The sequence below is a fragment of the Mirounga leonina genome, unplaced genomic scaffold, assembly GCF_011800145.1.
Source record: "Mirounga leonina isolate KUSES-001 unplaced genomic scaffold, KU_Mleo_1.0 Mir_165, whole genome shotgun sequence".
NCBI classification, from domain to species: domain Eukaryota; kingdom Metazoa; phylum Chordata; class Mammalia; order Carnivora; family Phocidae; genus Mirounga; species Mirounga leonina.
The window spans coordinates 82,191,758-82,212,180 of NW_023270415.1; the positions used below are offsets into that span (position 1 = coordinate 82,191,758).

The window sequence follows — 20,423 nt, forward strand, 5'->3', positions numbered from 1 at the left end:
GAGGACGTGGGGTTGAGCAGATTCTGGCTGGGGCAGGGGCAGCACGGCTCTCGAGGCCGCTGCCCACGCACCTCCTCAGACACCCACCTCGTCAGACTACGTCTCTAACCGGGCCACGTCCAGCCTCACATGGCCTCGGGGTCTCTAATAGAGCCCACCCGCCAAGTCAGGTGGGAACAGGGGCTCAGGGCTGTCCCCCCACCTTTGTCTGGTGTGGCGGGTAGTAGGGTCTGGGAGCAGGGCTTCCTGAGGGCCACACTCAGGCTGCACGTGTGATCTGCCCAGCCCAATGCAAGGAAAACCGAGTGGGCAGGGCTCAAACTGAGGGGAGCTGAGAGTTCCTCCTGGGTCCCAGGGAGGGCCGAGGGCTGGTGTTCAAGCTTCTGCATGGATGCATGTGCTCACGAGGGAGACCCAGGTCAAGGTTTGGGCCTGGCCACCTGCCTCACCCAAGAGACACAGAGCCCCCACCCCAAGGTCCGTGGACTCGGCCGCTGCGAGCACCACGGCCCGAGCATGACACCAGGCACGCAGCTCTGCCGGCCCAGCTGCTCGTTCTGATTCTTGACCCTCTTACACACACCAGGCTCCAGCCGCTGCCCCAAGCCAAGGTCCCCTGCGGAGAAGTCCGTGGGCACCCTGTTCCAGGACCCCGGCACGGGGACCCCGGAGCTCTGAACTGCGCCCCGAACCCGACCCATGCACACACGGGGTTGACAAGGGCAGCTGGGCCTTGCTGGGCCGTGGAGGTTGCCTCCTGTGATGCAGAGACAGTGCGGCGGGGAGGAATCGCCCGCCCCCCCCCCCCCCCCGCCAGGACACAGCACCCGAAGGTAACAGGCACCGGAAGGCCAGTGGGACTCAGATCCCCCTTCCGAGAGCACCACTAGCACCCGACGACCCCAGCAGGCTGAGGGCAGCCACTCCGGACAGCACTTTATTGATCCCCTCCCCCTGGGCAGGATCGGCACAGGTTCCGGGACACTGGCCTGTGCCTGGTCTGCCGTCCCTGAGCAGGGCAGGAAGGAGCCCCATGGGGGCGGAGAAGCTTTCCGGGGCTGGGAGGAGACAACGGACAGCCAAGCCCCCTCCCCAGCGCACAGGTGGGGCGGGCTCGTGGGCAGTGAGGTGACGGGAGGTGGCAGGGAGGCCCAGCCTCGGAGCAGCTCAGGCCCCTGCCACGGGGGCCTCATAGTTGAGCACGTAGTAGTCGTGGACGTACATGAGCACGGCCACCGGCTGCCCGATGATAAGCGTCAGCCACACGGCTGCGTTGCCGTAGTTACCCTGGAAGAAGCGGCTCACTATCCAGGCCAGGGGGATCTGGAGACAGGAGGCCACAGTCAGCCGGCCACAACGCGTGACCCGAGGGCTGGCCGCGCCCAGGGCCTGGGGGAGAGGCGGGGGCGGGGGGCACGCTCACCTGAGCCATCATGCCTGTGAAGGCCCAGAGGCGGAACATGTGCAGAGGGATGCTCACCAGGTACTGCAACGGGAGGGATGGGGCGTCAGCCATCTCGGCGGGCCGCACCCGCCCTCGAGACGAGGCAGGTCGTGCCCACGGAGCACTCACCTCGTGGAAGAAAGCCGAGGCGAAGAACACCCCCGTACTGGCCACCCACTTGCTGCTGCCCCGTCGAAGCATGGGCTTGTAGAAGTGTCTGTGGAGGGAGGGGGCCGTGGGACGGGGGCCTGGGTCCACACGGGAAGCTGCCCGCCCACTGTACCTCGCCCCCGCCCACCTGAGGCACCACTTGTGCACGGGGATGTTCCAGTTCTGCCAGAAGTAGGTGACAGACTCAGAGTTCCTGGGGGTCGAGAGCGGCGAGTGACCGGCTTGCACCAGGGTGCAGCCCAGCCCCCAGCTCCACGCCCAAGGCCACCCACCACCAGTCCCGGTAGAACTCCCGGTCTCCAAACTGCATGAGCTCCGCCACGGCGTTCATGCAGGAGTGGAAGAACCAGTAGAAGAAGATGAGCCAGATGAGGTGATTGGGGACCTGTGGGGGGGGCAGGTACCAGTTCGCAGGACACCCCACCCACCGGCCCACGCCCCGCCCCAGCCGCCCACGCTGCTCACCGCCAGCTTCAGGAGGCGCTCAATGATGCGTGAGTAATCCATATCCTGCGGAGACAGAGCTCAGCTGCCTCCCTGAGCTGCACCCCACCTGCCGTCCACCCCAGCACGGGAGAACCCCACCACTCACCTTGAAAGGCTTCATGGAGTTCTGGATGGTGGGAACCATCCACTGTAGAGGAGGGCACCGCGTCAGCTGTCAGCTCCCAGCTCCCAGCTCCCGGGCCGCACTGCGCTCCCCGCCCCCAGCCCCGCCCCGGCCCCGCCCCCAGCCCCGCCCCCAGCCCCGCCCGGCCCAGCGTACCTGCTGGATGAGCCCCACCTGGAGCTGAGTCAAAAACAGCTGAGGGAGGAAGCAGAGAGTAGCAGGCTGAGCACCCCCCAGGACCCGGCAGCCCCCCCAACCCCTGCCCCGTCCCCACTGCCAGCCTCCATCCTCACCATCTCAAGGAGCCGCCGCAGCAGGAAGCGCTTTCGGATGCGGGGAGAGCGGGGAAAGTTGAGCTCGTAGCACAGAGTTGGGGCCAAGAGGAAGTAGTACAGATCTGGAACAGAAGGGTGGGGCTTGCACTGGCGAGGCCTGGCCCGTGCTGTCCCTCCCCTGCTGTCCTTCAGCCAAGTCCCGGGCAGGGTCCTCACCACGGTAGGTCAGGTTGTCTGGGTAGCTCACAGTGTGCTGGGCAGCTCCCCCGTTGGCCTTCTTACCTGCAGAAGCTACAAGCAAGCAGGGGGGTGGGTGAGGCCTTGCTGCGGCCCAGGTCTGGCCCAGTATCGGGTGGCATGAGCTCTGAGGCCCCAGCCCCGGGCAGCCCCTCACCGGCCTTCGCCTTGGCCTTGGCCTTGGCCCTTCGCTCTCGGCACCACAAGTTGACATCCCGGTAGGAGACGAGCTTGAGGAAGAGGATGGTGTACACCATCAGAGCCAGCACGGAGCCCACTGCAGGAGAGGCAGGCTCAGGCCACAGCCCTCCCACACCGCCATGCGAGAGCCACAGCGCAGGCACCGCCCCTGCGGGGGGTGGGCCTGGGCCTCTCCTGCGGGCCCGAGACGGGCTGGGACAGGGTGGGATGAAGGAAGGGGCACACCTGGAGTGATGGACTCAAGCAGCAAGGCCACGGCCGCCGGGAAGCAGAGAATGGTGGCCAGGTTGACCACATGCAGCAGCAGCCCGGCCTGCTCCGTCAGGGCACCCTGGGGGGGGGGGGGCAGAGTGCTCAGCCAGTGCCCCCACTCCCTCGGCAAAGGGTCTCCCTGGGGAAGGGCCACGGGCCGGGGCACAGCCCCTCCCAGGAGAGCTACACACAGCACGACACACAGGCCCCGTGAGGAGAGCACGTCTCTGGGCAGGGCGGGGGGCGGGAGGGCGCTGCTTACCGCCGCCAGGCGCTTCTCCACCTGGAACGCAGCCACAGCAAAGACATTGGCCACTGAGGATGTAAGTGTCATAGGGCAGGTTCAGGCCCCGGTCAAGCCCTGTCCCGTCTCCACCCGAGGCCTTCCTTGGCTCCCAGCTCACCAATAACTAGACACAGGGCAGGCCAGCTGTAGGGGTCCTTCAGGAACAGGGACACCACCTGGATGGGGTCCACCAGGATGCCGTACCTGGGGATCGGGGGATGAGGGCCTGAGCAGGTGGGGTGGGGCCTCAGGGGCGGGGCCAAGGCCCTGGGGAAGACACTCACTTGATGAGGTTTTCTAAAAATAACCGTGCATTGCTCAAGATCTGCAAGAGAGAGGAAGGGCACAGCCCCATTAGCCCTGGCCACAGGGTGCCCCGCCCCCCCGCCCCCCCACCCAGCTCCTCTCAGCACCTGTAGGGGCAAGAGCCCTGGGTCTGGACAGAAACCTGCATCCTGTGAGCCCAGTCCTGTCTGACCTGCACACCAAGCTCCAAGACTTTCAACCCACCTCACCCCACATTAGTGCAGGACAGGAAGTCCTTCAGCGATGCCCCCGTCACCCCAACGAGAGGGAATCGACCCCAACACCAGATACCAGTATCTGCAGCAGCTGGTAAGGGCCCCCAGGCCCAAGGATGTCCTTGCAGTGCCGGGGGCAGCCACACCCAGGGGTTGGGGAGAAGAAGCTGACCAGAGTCCTCAGGGGCTAGGCAGCTGAACCCCGAGTGCCACTTGGGACTCACGCCTCTGCCCCTCTTCCGCTATCCTATAGCACTCCAAGCCCAGGCACATGGCCCCAAAGCAGCTTCCAAGGACAGAACCCCCATCAAGATGGGCTCCTGGCTCTGTCCTGGGGTTGGGGAATGGGTTCCCTCTGCAGGTATGAGGGTCTCCTACTCCATCCCATAATGCACAGACCCTGCCGAGTGCACCGAACTCAGGCCCTGACCAGGGCTTGTGGTAGATTCTGTGGAATAGTGATGCTGGCCAGGGGACTGGTGGGATCCCTTACCTCAGTGGTCAGGGAAGGCTTCACAAGGAGGTGACAAGCTGAGAGACACAGGGGCCCTGCCCTCCCCCAGCCACCAGCCTGGCCTGCCCAGCACAGATGTGCCGTCACCACACCTGGTGGCCTGTCCTGAAAGCCCACAGCAAGCAGGTAGGAGCTGGGGCTGCTAGTGGGCAATGCCCACCTCAAGGCCCAAGCCATACAGGGAACACAGCAAGCAGCCCCAAACATGGGATGCACATCTCCTTCAGCAAAGGGGTGGTAGAGGCACCGGAAGCAGGGGAGAGGTTTTGGGGCTGTACCAAAGGGCCAGGCGGGCTCGAAGGGTTGCAGGGAACAAGCAGTGCTACCCGAGCTGCCAAGGGCCCACCCCCCATGACTGCCTCTACAAACCCACCCCAGGCCAGGAATGGCCTCCAGAGGCCAAGGACACACCTCCTGAGGGTCAGGCAGGTGTCTGGCCCACTGTCCCCTTGCCCAGCCAGCCTCCCACCCACCAGACTGCATTGCCCCTTGGCGGAGAGCCTCCTGGGCCCATGGGCAGGGAGGACATGGGTGTACCTGGAGCCCTTTCCACATGGGCAACCAGAGGAACCACACCCGAAACAGAGGTGGTGATGTCAGAGCAAGGGTCAAAGGCCTCTGGCCACATCAGCCTGAGTGGTGGGGGCTGGGCCCAGACAGGCCCTTGCGCCCTGCCCCACCCTGCGGGCTGCCCCTTTGAGCCCTGGACTCCAGCTGCTTCTGGGCCAGGACTGCTGGCCCCACCCCCACAAGGGGCCAGCAGGAACCAGGCCACACGGTGAGGCGGAGGCAAGGGCTCTGTCTAATCCCTCCCTGGGGGGCACCTAGGACCAAGGCTGAGGGAGAGAGGCTGGGTGCCTTCAGAGTCAGGGCCTGAAGCTGCCAGGCTGAGCCCAAGAGCCATCCGCTTACCCCTCTCCCCCCAGGCCAGGCCTGCCAGGGGCTCCATACCCACAAGGGCCATTCAGAACAGCAGAAGCAGCTCTTTTTGGACCCCCAAGACCACTCACACCTGCTGCCTCTGCGATTCAACAGGGACGAGAGCTGAACGTGTGGCCTGTGCGGAGACCACCACCACCATCTCCCCCCACCAGCCCAAGGCCCCTACTCACCAGCATCACCACACACCAATTCAGGATCCCACGATAGTTGCTAAAGCCACTGTCAGAGCTGAACAAAGAGTCTTGTAGGCGGTGGCACCTGCTGGGCGGGAGACACACTCTCAGAAGCAGGCAGCAGCTGAGGCCCCCCTACCAGGCCAGCCCTGCTCCAGTCCCCCGGGCTGTGAGAACACTGCACTCCTCCAAGCCCAGGGGCAGGTTGGGGGCCTGCAGACACCCAAGAGCCCAGCCAAGTCCAGCCCCTCAGGAGCCAGCCTTGGGCCCCAGGGCCCAGGGCAGAGCAGACCCCAGCCCCTCCCTCGGAGCAACTCTGGTACATCCTAGCCCGGCAGGACGGTCCACGCACCCCCAGCCCTCTCTTCTGCCCACAAACCCTCCTCCCCATTCACGATCACAGAGGGGCCAGGCAGGGCCAAGCTCTCAGGACCACCCAGAAGCCTGCCCTTCCAGGCAGCAGGCAGAGTCATGCCACAAACAGGAGCAGGACAGCTGGCCCTGCCTACCCCAGGGCGACACGGAGCTGGAGCACCCCAGGCCAAGAGCCCATCCTCACTCCCCAGAGGCCTCTGGCTGCCACCATGCTCGATGGCTACAGAGTGGTAATGGGCCCACAGGAAGAGTCCACTCCAGGGATCTCAAGACCCACCAGGCAATTCTGTACAGAGGTGGGGGCAGGGGCTGAATCTGCCTTGCTCAGTCAGCCCATCCTACTGCCCAGCGCACTGAGGGGCCCCCACCTCAAACAACCTCCTCCCTAGATTTGGCCCGTGCAGGTCTGAGTGTGCACAGGGCGGGCCCCAGGCCAAGAGCCAGCTGAGCACTGGACTCACATGCACCTTCCTGGGGACAGGGGCCCTCATACATCTGCATAGCCTCCAACTGTTTCTGAAAAAGTATAACCTGTCCCAGTTCAACCACAGGGTCAGTACTGTATTCCTGTCCAGGCTAAGGGGGCCAAGAAGAGCCCACCCAGGGGCCAGGGGCCTGATGGCAAGGAGCTCTCCTGCAGAAGCAGCAGAGTTCCCACTACTAATGGGGTAGGGGAAACATAAGCAGACCCTCACATCCCCGCCTGGTCCTCAGGGTGACACAGAGGTAGTGAAAGGGCCACAGTACAGCTGGGGCAAGGCCCAAACCCAGCTCCTGGCTCACTCAGCCTGCCCCACCCTACCCCAGATGCCATGCCACCAGAAGCCCCACACAGCATTGAGCAAGGCCTCCAGTTTTGTAAGACATGAGGCCAGGGCCTCCCCTTCCCTCCTGTGGACACATCTCCACCTCTTGAGGACCCCAGGCAGGAGAAGTAGACTCGGATGAGTACGCAGGGGCACAGATGTCCTCTCAGGGCTGATCCTGCCTCCATGGCAAGTCTTCCTATGGCTGGGGTCAACACCAGGAAGTGAGGGGCTGGGCAGGCTGAGATGCTACTCAGCGGTCTGTAGCCCAGGCAGAGGCAAGGTCTGCACTACACCTGGCCCACCAGCCTCTCCTGGTCACAGGCCTCCTTATATCCACCTTCCCGGTCTGTCCTGGGCCTTGCAGTGAGACCACCCGAGCCCCTCTTCTTCCTGAGACCCCGCACCTGCCTTTCTGCGAGGCAAGCAGAAGTCCAAGGCCCCACTCCCCAGAGAGGACGGTCGCTGGGCTTGTCCACTAGACGGGGCCCCCCAGCCCTTCTGCCAAGTTTGAGCCCATTCACTTGCACTGGAACCATCCCAGGGCCACCCTGTGACACAACCCGCCACCCCCATCTGCACATTAACATCCATCCAGCAAACGTTTCACATCAATGTGACCCCTTGTCACCAAGAAGACCACGCTGGTTTTATTTCCGGCAATCTCTATGATGAAAACAGGGGTGGGGAGTGGGTACTGTTTTCCAAATCGGACACCAAACAACATCATAAAAATTTCAGATCCCCGCTGTCAGGCTCTCAAGGCCTTCCCCAACCTGCCCACAGCCACTCCCTGGGTCCCTCCACAGGGCTCCTGACCATCCCCGACCCCAGGCAGCAGAGACTCAGGGAAGGAAGCCCACCGTCCACCAAAACCCACAAGGTCCAGCCTTGCCAGTACAGTCGGCAGCGGACCAGAGGGCAGACAGGCAGGACCTGGCCACAGTACCCAGAGCTACCACCTGAGCCACCCTCTCCCCCACTACCAGGGCCCCCCACACCTCTAGCGGCCCCACACATGCTCCCCAGGTCCACCCAACCAGCAGGGTCACTGTAACTCATCACATGTGTCACCTTATTCAACCCTCACATCCGTTTTGGGAGGTAGGTGCAAGGGGAAACTAAGGCTTGCCGAAGTTTAAAGCTTGCCCAGGGGCACAGCTCCCAAGTGTGGATCACACCTGGGGACCACATGGCCCAGCTCCAGGGCCAAACAGAGCAAAGAGGGGACAGAGTGGCAGCTGTCCTTCCAGCTGCCACCTCCTCAGCACTTCCTTCACCCAGCCTCTGGGTTGACCCCTGGGATACAAGGTGATGAGGTGGGCTCTCCACATCCCCAGGCCCTGCTGAAGAGGAAGAAACAGGACATTCCAGGAACAAACACCCTAGGGGAGCCCTGCAACCAGAAGGCCCTGCCTGGAGTGCCCATGAACCAAAGGCCAGATGTCCCACGCACGGGGCACTGTGTACGGTGCCCCCTCCTTCCTGCCCCACAGCCACACCTTGCCATGAGCTGGAAGAAATGAGTTCACACCCAGAGCCTGACCCACCTGCCCAGGCCAAGGTGAGCAGGAAGTATAGGGAGGGGAGGAGGCCTGGAGCCCAGGGAGCAAGGAGGAATGGGGAAAGGAAAGGCAACAAGCATGGGACGCCTGGGTGGCTCAGTCAGTTAAGCGTCTGCCTTCGGCTCAAGGTCATGATCCCAGGGTGCTGGGATCAAGCCCTGCATCAGGCTCCCTACTCGGCAGAGGTCAGGGGGCGGGCTGCTTCTCCCTCTCCCTCTGCCACTCCCACTGCTTGTGTTCTCCTGCTCTCTCATTCTGTGAAATAAATAAATTAAAAATCTTAATAAAAAAAAAAAAGGAAAGACAACAAACAGAAGGGAAAGGGAGACAGGTGAGAGGAGGTGGACAAGGAGGAGAAGCACAGGGGCCAAATCCCAGGAGGCAGCCAGAGCAAGGCCTGACTCTGTCAGCCCCGCTGGGCCCTCCGACCTTGGGGTGTGAGGAACAAGCACACAGAGCCTGCATGACCTGGAGACTAGGAGGGAGCCGTAATTGCCAGGTCCCCTCCAGCCCCCGGGGCAGGCCCGTCCATGACATCTCCTGCTCCTCTTCCCAGGGGGCCCAGACTTTGAGGTTGGGCAGACGGGGCTGCCATTCACTCGGCCCAACTATCAGGAGCGTGGACGAGGCTTCTGGACACCAGGCCCTGGCAGGGCAGGGAAGTGACTGCCTATCCCAGAGTGGCAACATGGCCCAAAGCCAGCACCCCCGTCTTACACAAAAGGACACCAACTCCTGCCACCTTTGCAGGAGATCATGCTAGCCGTGCCCCTGCCTCCTGGATGGCAGCAGAGGGGACTCTAAGGCCCTCCTGTCCTTTGTAGCCTCCCTCAGCACCGCCCCAGGCCCACAGGAAGCAAGCACCCCCTCAGTAAAACCACCCTCCTCTGCCACAGTGCCTTCACAAACTCCTGACCTTTGCTCAGCCTGCTCAGTGCTGAGATTATCTTATCTCCAGGTGGACTGTGAGCACCCCAAGGGCAAGGACCCCAGCTACCCTCACCCACCCTCTCACCACAGTGAAGAAAGCCTCTGTTCTCGTTTACTGAGAGAGCAAATCCTTGCCAGCAGACTGACCAATTGCCCACTTCCTCCTCGATAACCCCTAGCCCCAAAGGCACTTCCAAAACCAACATCCCCCAGGACACCTGGGCTAGAATGAAGGCCAGACGTGGGAGGGGGAGGCTGGATGTGGCAAAGGGATCACTTGCAGCTGGCTTGAAGGAGGGAGCCAGTACCCCGGCCTTCCAGGTCCTCCCCACCAGCCAGACTTGCTCCCAACTCCTTCCTGGCAGTCCTTCGGCTAAACAGGGTGGCCCTTCGCCTGCACCCTAACCAGGGGGTGAGAGTCCCATGCAGGACCCAACTCTGTCCTTGCAAGAAGACACCCGTTCTGGTAACGGAGGCAGGGCCCCAGGCCAGCCAAGCTCCGGGTGAGGGAGGGACCCCCACGAAAATCACTCTGGGGAGAGGCTGCAGGGACAAGAGAGACGCTCACACTGCCCTGGCCCGTCCCTCAGGCAGTCCCAGCCTCCTGCGCCTTGCCTCCCCAGGAGGGCCACGGCGCCTGGGAAGTCACCCTCAGGAGAGCCCCCCTTAGTCACGAAGCACCCGATCCCCCCTAGCTCCTTGCAGACAGAGAAAACTCGTGCATAGGGGCCAGGGGCCCGGGTCACCCTGAGGAAGAGCCTGAGGACCCGCCTGCGGGCATGTGGAGGGGTCGCGGGCTCTGGAAGCTGGGCTGCCGCCGGCCCCTCCGCCCCCACGTGGGTGACCTTGGCCGCTGACTCTCCACGCCCATGCCTCAGTTCCCCCGCAGGGGCCCTGCGGGCACACCTGTCCACGCCAAGTCCGGGAGCCAGGCTCCCAGACTCGGAGCCCGCGCTGCTGCGGTCATGCCCGGGGAACTGGGGAGGGTCCCGGGCAGGGGTCAGACGTTCGGGGTGAGGCGTCTCGCTACCTCAGATCCCAGGGGCCGCTGCCCACGTCGGAGTCTCTGTTCTCGTCCTTGTCGGGGGCCGGGGCCGGCGGCGGCGCCGGCGCGTCTCCCCCGGGGCCCACGGCCCGCACCTCCTCTTCCGCGGGCCCGCCGCCGCCCTGGCTCGAGGGCCGTGAGCCCGTCCTCCGGCGCCGGGAGCCGCCCGCGCCGCCGCGGTCGCCCATGGCCTCAACCCCCACCCCGTCCCGGCAGAGTCGTGGCCCGCCGGGCTCGCAGCACTCAAGGCCCGCGGCCCCGCCTCCAGACCCTCAGCCAACCGCCGCCGCCGCCCCCTGCCGGACGCCGTAGCCCGCGCGCCGGCCCGGGCCGCCAATCAGCGCGCGCCCTCCAGGCAGCCCGGGGACCGCGGTCGCGTTGCTCTGCGAGCCCCTGACTGGCCAGCCGCCGGGGCGCGCGCCCATTTGTAGTCCGCGGGCGCGCGAGGCACCCTGGGAGTCGTGGTCGCCCCGCGCGGGGCACGCTGGGAGCCGCGGTCGCCCCGCGCGCAGCACGCTGGGAGTCGTGGTCGCCCCGCGCGGGGCACCCTGGGAGCCGCGGCCGTCCGGCGCGCCCGGGGGTGGGGCTGCGGCCGTCCGGCCCGTGACGGACCTCCCTCTCCGCGGGCCTCAGCGTCTCTACGGAGCTTGCCGGGCTTCCTGGCAGCGGCGCGCCTCCCCCGACGCTTCCCTGCTTCTCGTACCACTCTGTAAACACAGGGTTTCGCCATTGCTCAGCCAGGCTCGGAGTATGGGGTGCAGATTATTTACGAAGTGCCTCTTGCGTTAGCGTCCGGCCCAGGAGCCGTGTCCGTGGGGACTCGCCTCGCCCACCACCCAGCGTGTTGGCTCCCGAGCGCACGTCGGGGCTCACTTGAGCTCCGCGACCCTCTAGTTACCACCGCAGAAGCACCTGCTTTTCCACGGCTTAGCGTGTTCACACAAGCGCCAGACCAAAAGATGGAGCAGGAGAAAGGCCTCCGGCCCCGCGTCCCTGGGACGCCCGCCCTGCCCACTGACTCCCGGTCGAAGTGCCCTGCGGGGATAGGGAAGGCGTAGCCCCTAACTCCCATCCCCGAGTGGCCACGCCCTGGCCACCCGCCTCCCCTTCCGCCCACGTCCGCAAGACTTGCTGGGCCTCCCTTGTGTCCACCCGGGCTAGTTTTGCCAGGGTGCGGGAGCCTGGGGTGCCGGATCGCGGGGACCCAGCGGCTTCCGTATCATTGCACGACCACACCGTGCAGCCCGCAAGCGGGCTAGTGCGCCTCCCACCTTAGCTTGACACTCATCTTTGCATGGGGCATGGAGTGTGAACATCCAGGATTTCCGGGTGCGAGGGTTCACTGGGGGCTCAGGACGGGTTTACCCAGCAGCAAAACCCATTAGCCATTCACTCCTAAGGTGATCAAGGCCAAGAAGAGTACCTCTCCAGCAGCAAAGAAACCGAGAGTTTCAGCCTGAGGTTAGCGACCTCTCCGTGTGGACTGGCCACCGCCTTCCCGCTGGGCTCACCCCTGTTCCACCGCCTTCACCACAGTGCCTGGGCCCCCTGGTGACACATTCCCGTTGCCACTAGGTCATCTGGGACTGGTAACCAGCCTGTCATCCCTACCTGGCAGGCTGGGGCTACCTGGCAGGTGTCTTTGAGTAACCTGCCAAAGGGGCTGCCCTGACTGGGCAGGAGAGCCCCTCCCGCATGCCTACACAGCCCGACCTCGGTGAGTCAGGCTCATCCTCGTCTCCTATCCAGTCTTTCAGAACTTGCGCCTGTTCACTGGCTGGCCTGGGCCAGGCAGGGCGAGGCCTTTCTGAATACTGATCCCAAGGGAGGGTGAACAAAGGAGAGGGTCCTCTCGGGAGCCTGGAGCGTAGGAATGAGCCCTGGGAGCTCTGCCACGCGCGCCCACGCGTGCCTTCTGGCTGTGCCATCCTTCCAATACAGAGCCAAGAACTACAGGGCCCACCCAGGCTGTCAGAGAAGATTGATGACTCAGGCTCCCAGTAGGCCTGGAGAGGCTGAGTCAGTAGTCAATAAAGGGTGAAGAGTCATTTTGGAAGGGGCTGCCTGCGTCCACGTCCGGCTCCAAGCCTTTGGCTGGCAAGTGACAGCAGGAGTGAAGCTACCAGAGTGGAAGAGGGATCACCGGAGAGGACCAGTCCAGCGCACTGGAGCGGAGCGCGAGGAGAACAGGACAGCGAGTTAATAGGCAGGCACGGGCTGTGAGAGCACCAATAAGGAAGAGCCTCAGTACCGGCGGGGGCGGGGCCTGGAGGGAGGGAGGCCTGTGGGAGAGAGTGGGCGGGCCGGGTCTTTGGGATTGGGAGAGGGTCAGCGCAGGAGCTGTAGAACGCGCCGGCAGCGCCAGTTACCTCAGGGTCCAGGGGAAAATGAGGCCGAGGGCACCAGGGGAGAGGGGAAAGGTCAAGGTAGGTGGGGTTGCTTTTGGTGACAAAGGTGTACAAGAGGGGTTATCGAAGAAAGCTCAGTGGGGATTTCCCTGCCAGGGGAAGCAACTGATTAGGGGACTAGAGGCCAGGAGACTTGCAGGCCTGGCTGGAAGAGGTTCAGAGCTTAGAAGCTCAGCCTGTGGCTGAGGTGCCACAGGAAGGCCACTGAGGCCTGTGAAGGGTCTGGCCAACTGGTAGACATGGGACAGGGTGGTCAGCAGTCTGCACTGCCCGTTCTCTGGGATGCAAAGTCCTGTCCATGGAAATCTGTGGAGACTGAGGGTTGAACCCGTTCCAGGCCTCAGGGAGGCAGATTCCATCCTTCCACCCCATTGCCCCTCAGGGTCCTGGAGAAGCAGAGACAGCCAGTCTAGACCCCGAAGCTGGGAAGGAATGAGCATTCCTCACTCAGGTGTGACTGCAGGTGTAGGGTGGGTGGGGTATTGGGGAAGGGCTTGTGTCCAAGGCAGGCCTTGGATAAGCTGTTCTCCCTGAGGCTGATTCTTCATATGCAAATTGGGCTATAAAGCCTACCCCAGCCTGGGGACAGTGAAAGTCAAGGATCCCTGGGCATGAGGAGCTGGACACTGACCTCTCCCAATAGCAGGTACTTTCACTCTGGGCAGGCCTATCTCCTGCCAGGGTTCAGACAGCTGGCTCTGGGATGACTTAGTTTGACTACATGTCTCCAAAGACTTTGGGCCTCTCAGCTTATGCCTGCCTACCTGGGTATCAGAAGGCATTGCTGGGGCAGGGGGTCCCTGTCCTTGGGCTGTCCCTAACTAGCACAGTCCCGCCCCTCATCTCAATTTGATTCATCCTGTCTAGAACTCAAGGGCTGTGGGTGGCTGTGGAAGCCTCTCTTGTCCCCTGGGTGGCACCTCCCCGGAACCAGCATAGGTCAGCTGTCCTTGGAGGCCTCCTCAGACAGTGGGGGTGGGGGGTGGGGGGGTCAGGGTGTGGGCAGCACACAGCAGTAAGGGGCTAGACCTTGCACCCTCTGCTGTCCCCCTTTCCTCCACTGGCATGAGGAGGGCTTGTTGGTGGCTGTCAGGCCCTAGGGGCAGCAGGAGCCCCTACAGGGAGAGTAGGCCGTAGGTCTGCAGGCCCTGCTGTACCTACTTCTGGTGACTCTAGATCTCTTCTGGGCTGGGTCTGACTTCAGGCTGGAGACCCTTAGCTCCCTCAGTTCCTGGCCCAGAGCAGATGAACCTGCCACAGGACAAATGCCAACTGTTTTGCCTTCAGGGGATTTCTCCCACGGCTTGGCCTGCCAAGCTGGCCCTTCTGGGAGGACGAAGATAGCCCTCTGCGAAAAAGGACACTGGTGCACTCTGCACAAAGCCTGTGACCCGACCCCAGGGCTGCATGGGCAGGCTGCCATTCCCAGCGCTGCGCCTGCACAGTCTTGCCTCTGGGATGCAGCAGGACTGGGAAGACAACCCCCGGACATCCCAGCGCCCCCTGTGGCATGGGCCCAGCACTGGATACATCAACCCGACACTCCAAGTTCTATCAAGAGTGGCATTTATTCTCCTTGTGGAGGTGCGGCGCTCCGGGGAGCTGGTGCTATTGTGCTTAGGAAGGAGGTCTGTCCGTCCGTCCGTCTGTCCGGCCGGCCCAGCCCCAAACGGGGGCGGAAGAGGGGCGCGGCCCGAGTAAAAATCCCGGCCTGTTCCGGGTGGGAGTATGTACAAGGCGGCGGGGCGCAGGCGGGGGTGGGGGCGGGGCAGGCCGGCGGCCGCAACCCCCACCCGAGGGCCCCCGCATCTCGGGCCCTACTCGTAGAATCAGTACAAAATAGGTGCTACCTAAACGTTCCTTCTACCTGAATTCGCTAAGTCGGTTATTGTGCTGCTTAGTTATGGGGGCGGGAGGGGGCCCATGGCTTTCCACGGCGGCGGGGTGTAGGGAGAAGCGGGAGACCCTGGCCGGCCCATGGCCCTCTGGCCTTCTCCTTAGGTAGGTAGACAGGCGTATCGGGGTAGGGTGGGGCGCCTGTGTGTGCGTGTGCATGCGGGTGTCCCCAGCACAGGAGGGCAGGCCCCAGCTTGGGAGCTGTGTGGACTCCGAGTTGTGGTACAGAGGACTTGGAATATGGGCCCTGCTGTGCTGAGCCCTCAGTCCGCTCCTGCAGGTGCAGCTAGGTAGCAGCTTGGGGCCCACTGGGATGGGGCTGACCAGGTCATACACTCCAGCGTGCACCTTTTGTCTGGCCTGGGGCCCTGGCCCCACACAGCAGAGCCCAGGTGGCCAGAAGATGGAAGGACTGAGAGTCGGTATGGGTGGCCCTGGTCGTGCTGGGCCTTGGGGCCCTGGGTCTGTGCCACCTGAGCTGAGAACACCAGGTGCAAGTCAATGGGTAGAGCCCAACTGCACCCAGCACTGGACCCGGGCTGGGGCGGGAAGAGGTAAGGGGGATGCAGGGTTGGGTCTAGGGACCAGGCCTTTCTCTGCATATGCAGCTCTCCTTGGCCCACCCAAACCTGATGGACCCCTGTTGCGAACATGCACCCCTTGCAGGTCGCTGCATCCCTGGCCGACTCTGCAGCGGGCCCGGCACATAAGTGCCCAATGAACAGTCGCTGGGTGATGGATGACTGAAGGAGGGGTCTTGGGGGCAACCACCCCGCCCCGGCCCCTGGAACCATTACACCCGCAGGGCTCTGCCGTGGGGGGGTAGGGAGGAGGAGGGGAAGAAAGTCTGCGCGTCCGGCCCCGCGCAATGTCCCTGATCTAGGGGCCTATGGGGTGGATAGGGCAGGGGGATACCTGATTCTCAGTAACTCTAGAGGCGGCGGCAGCTTCGCATGCAGTGCGCATTATTGCTCTATAGTCGGCATCGGACTAACTAGAGGGAGAGGGAGCGGGCAGCCCCGGGAAGGGACGGGAGGAGGGTTGGGGCTGCATGCAGTGACGTCACAAAGGCGGCGGCCAATGGGGCGGGCCCTTGGGGCGGGGTCGCCGCCGAGGCTTTGGCATAGACGGGCGAAAGTTGGCAACAGAGTGGGGGCGGGGCCTGGGGCTCGAGGGTGGGGCCCAGGTAGGGGCGGGGTTCAGGGGCGGGGAAAATGATCCCGGACATCCCAAGCCCCCGGCGTCGGCGGGAAGGATGGGGGCCTCAGCGCCCCTTCCCCGACCCGAGTGCAATCCGTTCATAAATAAAACGTACAAATACAGAAAGAAAGAAACCCGACGCATCCGCAACCCCCCCAGGGGGCTTTACCCGCAAAGCGAATACAGAGAGGTGTGTAATGGGCCGTGCCCAGGCTTGCCTGCCGGGCCCCAGGATCCGTCCTCCAACACCGAATGCCCGGGAACGAGGGAGGGAGCCCCGGGGCAGGGCGGGAGTGGGGTCGGAGGAGGTCGGATAAGTCCATGCGATTCGATATGCGTCATTATTATTCGTTATGAAGGACAGAGCCCGGGAAGCTGGGCTGGAAGAATTCGGATTTGGCAGAGGATGCGAGGCGAGGGTGGGAGAGCGGCTTGGACTGAGGCCCCAGAAAGAACCCAAGGGAGAGGGGTGCCGCCGTCCGCCTCTCTCCCCGATCCCCAACGCGTCTATCACTCCTGGGGTTCAGCGAAGACTGAGGAGTAGGGACGCCTCTGCAGGACCCTCCCTCCTGCTCCTCCCCCTGTCTGCTCCCTGGACATCTAGGCCGCAGGCCTGGCCCTTGGAAGGCTTGGGAAAGGGGTGGGGAAGACCTGAGTCTCTGCGACGCTATCCAGGGGCGCAGAGGAGGGAGGAGGGGGGTGCTCCCCACCTCACCCCACCCCCGTCTTCAGAGACCTAACTCGGAGATGAGGTTCGGTTCTGGGTCTCCTCGACCCTATTGCTGGGAAAAAGCCTGGGGCACCCTGGAGGGGAAGGGAGGGGGTTCGGGGTGGGTCTCCCCTCAGGACCCTATTGCTTGAAGGGGCCGACAAGGCCCCTGGCGGGCGGGGCGGGGCCGGGCCCCCTCCCTCTATTGCTGTGAGGTGGGGCCCGCCCTCCGGCCCCTCCGCCCGGGCGCTGGCGGAGACTTCCCTGGGGGCCCGTATTGCTGAGAGCCGACCCGGCTGGGCTGGCGGACGTACCGCCGCCCTAGGCCTGCACAGGACTGAGCCGCGGCGAAGCGGCGGGCGCCTGGGCCGCGGGGCCCCCGCCGCCAGCGCCGCCCTTGAAGCATGCAGACTCGTAGTGCTTGTTGAGATAGGACTTGAGCGCGAAGCTCTTCTTGCAGCGCTTGCACTGGAAGTGCTTGAAGGCCGAGTGCGTCTGCATGTGCGCGCGCAGGTTGGAGCGGTCGGCGAAGGCCTTGCCGCAATGCGCGCAGCCGAAGGGCTTCTCGCCTGTATGGGAGCGCATGTGGCCTTGCAGCAGCCAGGGCCTCGAGAAGGCCTTGCCGCACACGCCGCATTTGTGGCGCAGGTCGTGCGTGAGCAGGTGCATGGCCATGGCCGGCATGGACACGTACACCTTGCCGCACGTCGGGCAGCGCCGCGCCAGCTGACTGTCCAGGCTGCGGTGCGTCTGCTTGTGGCGGCTCAGGTTCGACGACGTGGCGTACGTTTTCCCGCACTCGCCGCAAGCGTGCCGGCCCCCTGCGCCCCCAGCCCCGGGCCCCGCGCGCGCCTCCGCGCTCACCCCCGCGCGCGCGCCGCCCCGGCCCCCGGCCCCCGACCCCGCGCCGCGCGCACCCGCCCCGGCCCCGCCTCCGCCGTCGCAGTCGGCAGCTGCGGCAGAGGCCGTGGAGGGAGCGGCGGCGTTGGCGGCCTTACGGCGCGAGCGCCCGTCGGTGATGAAGAAAGCGTCAGCCGCGTAGCCCTCGCTGACGGCGGCGTCGCCGTTGATGTAGCCGCCCGCGGCTGTGGCCAGCTCTGGGCGCGGGGTAGGAGGCGGTGCCGAGCCCGCGGCCGCCGGGCCCAGTTCTCCACGCACGGCCGCAGCGTACATGGGCTCTGGGGACGGCCCTTTGAGCAAGGCCGCCTCGGCATCGCCATCGTAGACGGAGGCGGGCCCCGCGTAGTCGTTGAGGTATCCTGAGGGCCGAGGTGGACAGACAGACAGAGGGAGGGGGAACCGGCCAGCGGGCGAGATACACACGGGAAGGCGGCGGGAAACACGGGGTCCGGGAAGGAGGGAACAAGAAAAAGGACAAAGGAGAAGGGGCCGGGGGACCGCGGGGCAAGGAGGATGGAGGAGGTGGGGAGGGGAAGAGAAGAGAGGACAGATGAGACTGGGCCGGGCCTCGGCTCCGCCCCCGCCGCCCGCCCCACCCTCGCAGGGGGAGGAAAGAGGCGCATCCTCGGGCGCGGCTGCCCCCCTTCCGCGGAGCCTCAAGGTCAGGGGGGAGGGGCGGCGCTTCCCTCGCCCTTCTTCCTCCACCCCTCCTCCCCCTCGGGTTCTCCCCACTTCAGCAGTTTTCCCTGATTATGCAACACACTGCGGACCCGCAGCGCACAAAGCCGGGACCGCCCACCGAGGGACCCCGTCGCTTCTGCCTCTCGGGGTTCCCACCTGCTCTTCCCCTCGACACCTAGAACTCGTGTCCAGGCTTGATGCTGCCCCTCCTTGGTCCCCTAGGCCCCCCAACAAGCCCTGAAGACTTCTCCCTCCGGCAGCCCCTCCTACCCTCTCTAGCACCTCCTTCTTCCCTCCCAGGTCTTCCACTACTCACTGGACTTGACCCCCTTCCTGCTCCAGCCCTATCTTCCTCCATCCACTCTGCCTCTTCCCTGACTCCTTTCGTTCATCCTGTACCCTTGGGTCCTACCTTGTTCCACATAGTCCTCTTCCCCCAGGCCCTAACCCTTTGTAAGGGCCTTCCCAAGCCTCAGGACCGGCGACCAGGGAGTCGCTGCGTTGGAGAGTGCCAGGGCACCCACCAGGGGACACCTTCACTGGACAAGCTGCTGGCAGGCAGCATCATTAATGCCGGTAACTGCAGTTGTTCTCAAGGTACAAGATGGATCTCACAACCTCAGAGTCACAAATGCATGCACCACATGATGCGGCCTCTGGCTTGTTCAGGGTTACACCCAGCTTCCCAGCCACCATCAGCCCTGGAGTGTCCTCCCAGGGTGGGCTGCTCGCTGATCCCAGCATACCACCTACTCATGCAGGGTCACACATGCAGCCACCCTGGACACACTCAGCCAGGGTCACCAGTCACATGGGTGCACAGCGGCCTCAGAGTCACATGGTCCCATGTAGTGGCACACAGGCAGGCACACACTCATACAGGGTCACACACAAGCGCACACAGTCACATGGCCACACGCAGTCACATGGGCGCACACAGGCTCACACACAGGCTCGGCTCACACAGGCTCAGGTCACACTTGTTCCGACACCCCACGCTGCTGGCACTCCCAGTCCTCCTGCCTGCATGCTAACAGTTGTCCTTGAACTTGGGCACCCTTACACAAAGAGCCTCCCCCTAATTCCAGCACTTGGGACCTCCCTACTTAGAGCCCTCGTGCCCACATCCTCCTCCCTATTTTGGTTGCAGGGGAAATACTGCTGCCCCTCTGCTGGTACCCTAGTCCTGACAGGTGGCGGCCCCCACTGGACCCATGCCTACTCCCTGGAACTCACAGCACTCTGCTGACCCTAGCCAAGAAAGAGAGGTTGATACTCAGGAAGGCCCAGGTTTCTGGGTGTAGGTCTGCATGCATAGCAGGTCCTGTCATATCAGCAAGTGTCCATACGCATAGCCAGGGTGTGGGTCCGTGTGTACCTTCAGGTACTTCCTGTTTCGGATCCTTGCTCCCCACCTTCTCTCCTGCATTGACACTCTCCCTGCCCGGCCTTGGCCCTGTTTTGGCCTGCCTCTGCGTTCCCCTCTCCCCACCTTCCTCCACAGTCCAGCTTCAGCCACTGTCTCCCTCTGGTTCTGGTTCCCTCGGGTCTATTTCCTGAGGCCCCCGGCCCTTCCATCCCCATACTCTGGTCCTCTACCCCTTCCAGCATTGTCCTGGGCCCCTTGCTGTCCCCAGCCTCAGCCCAGCTCGCACCTTTCTCGTGCAGTCGCACTCCGAGGTCGCTGCGGGCGCGCCCGTAGGAGCTCTCGAGGTCCGCCGAGGAGAACGTGTCAAGTTTGACCTTCTTGACCAGGAAGGATCTGGGCATGATTCCTGCGGGGCACCGGCGCTGCGGGCCTGCGGAGCCGGGGCGCGGGGGGGCTGCGGCCGCGGCGGGGCCCCGTCACCATCCGAGGAGCGGCGGAGGCAGCACGGGTCCCCACTCTGGCCTTTGGATGCTGCCGCTGGAGTACCGTCCTCCTGCCTGCCTGCCTGCCTGCCTGCCCTGCGTTTCCTCCTCTGCTCCTCTGGATTCCTCCTCTTTTCCTTCTCTTCTTTTCTTTTCTCTTCTCCTCTTCTCTTGTCTTCTCTTCTCTTCCTTCCTTCCTTCCTTCTTTTCTTCCTTCCTTCCTTCCTTCTTTCCTTCCCTCCTCTGGTCCCGGCTTCCCAGCCCGCAGTGCCGCCCCTGGACAGGCGGGGGAGGAGGCCGGGGGGTGGGGGGTGGGGAAGGGGGAGCGGCTCCGTCCCGGGCCCGGAGGCTGCGAGTGGGTGCAGGGCTGGCCCGGCTCCGCGGCCCCCTTCCCCTCCCCCCCCACCGCCGCGGCGGAGCCTCAGTCAGCG

At 64.1% G+C, this 20,423-nt stretch overlaps 2 protein-coding genes across 3 annotated transcripts; both read right to left on the reverse strand.

Annotated features, from left to right (window-relative positions):
- Positions 1-883: 883 nt before the first annotated feature.
- DGAT1 (diacylglycerol O-acyltransferase 1) lies at positions 884-10,685 on the reverse strand. Of its 2 annotated transcripts, none has more exons than XM_035012159.1 (17): positions 10,333-10,685; positions 5,624-5,714; positions 3,761-3,801; positions 3,595-3,680; positions 3,453-3,505; positions 3,164-3,269; positions 2,895-3,014; positions 2,717-2,791; positions 2,519-2,622; positions 2,382-2,420; positions 2,208-2,249; positions 2,081-2,125; positions 1,888-2,000; positions 1,743-1,808; positions 1,574-1,661; positions 1,424-1,486; positions 884-1,323 (listed from the first exon to the last, which is right to left on the reverse strand). In XM_035012159.1, exons 1-17 carry the CDS (start codon positions 10,533-10,535, stop codon positions 1,168-1,170), a joined length of 1,491 nt encoding a protein of 496 aa, XP_034868050.1. In that variant the 5' UTR covers positions 10,536-10,685; the 3' UTR covers positions 884-1,167. The 2 variants fall into 2 exon arrangements, with proteins under 2 accessions (XP_034868050.1, XP_034868051.1); XM_035012160.1 differs by having other exon boundaries at positions 928-1,323; positions 5,624-5,711; positions 10,333-10,681.
- A 6,196-nt stretch (positions 10,686-16,881) lies between these two features.
- SCRT1 (scratch family transcriptional repressor 1) lies at positions 16,882-19,911 on the reverse strand. The gene is made up of 2 exons (XM_035011115.1): positions 19,797-19,911; positions 16,882-17,819 (listed from the first exon to the last, which is right to left on the reverse strand). Exons 1-2 carry the CDS (start codon positions 19,909-19,911, stop codon positions 16,882-16,884), a joined length of 1,053 nt encoding a protein of 350 aa, XP_034867006.1.
- Between the last annotated feature and the right edge of the window lie 512 nt (positions 19,912-20,423).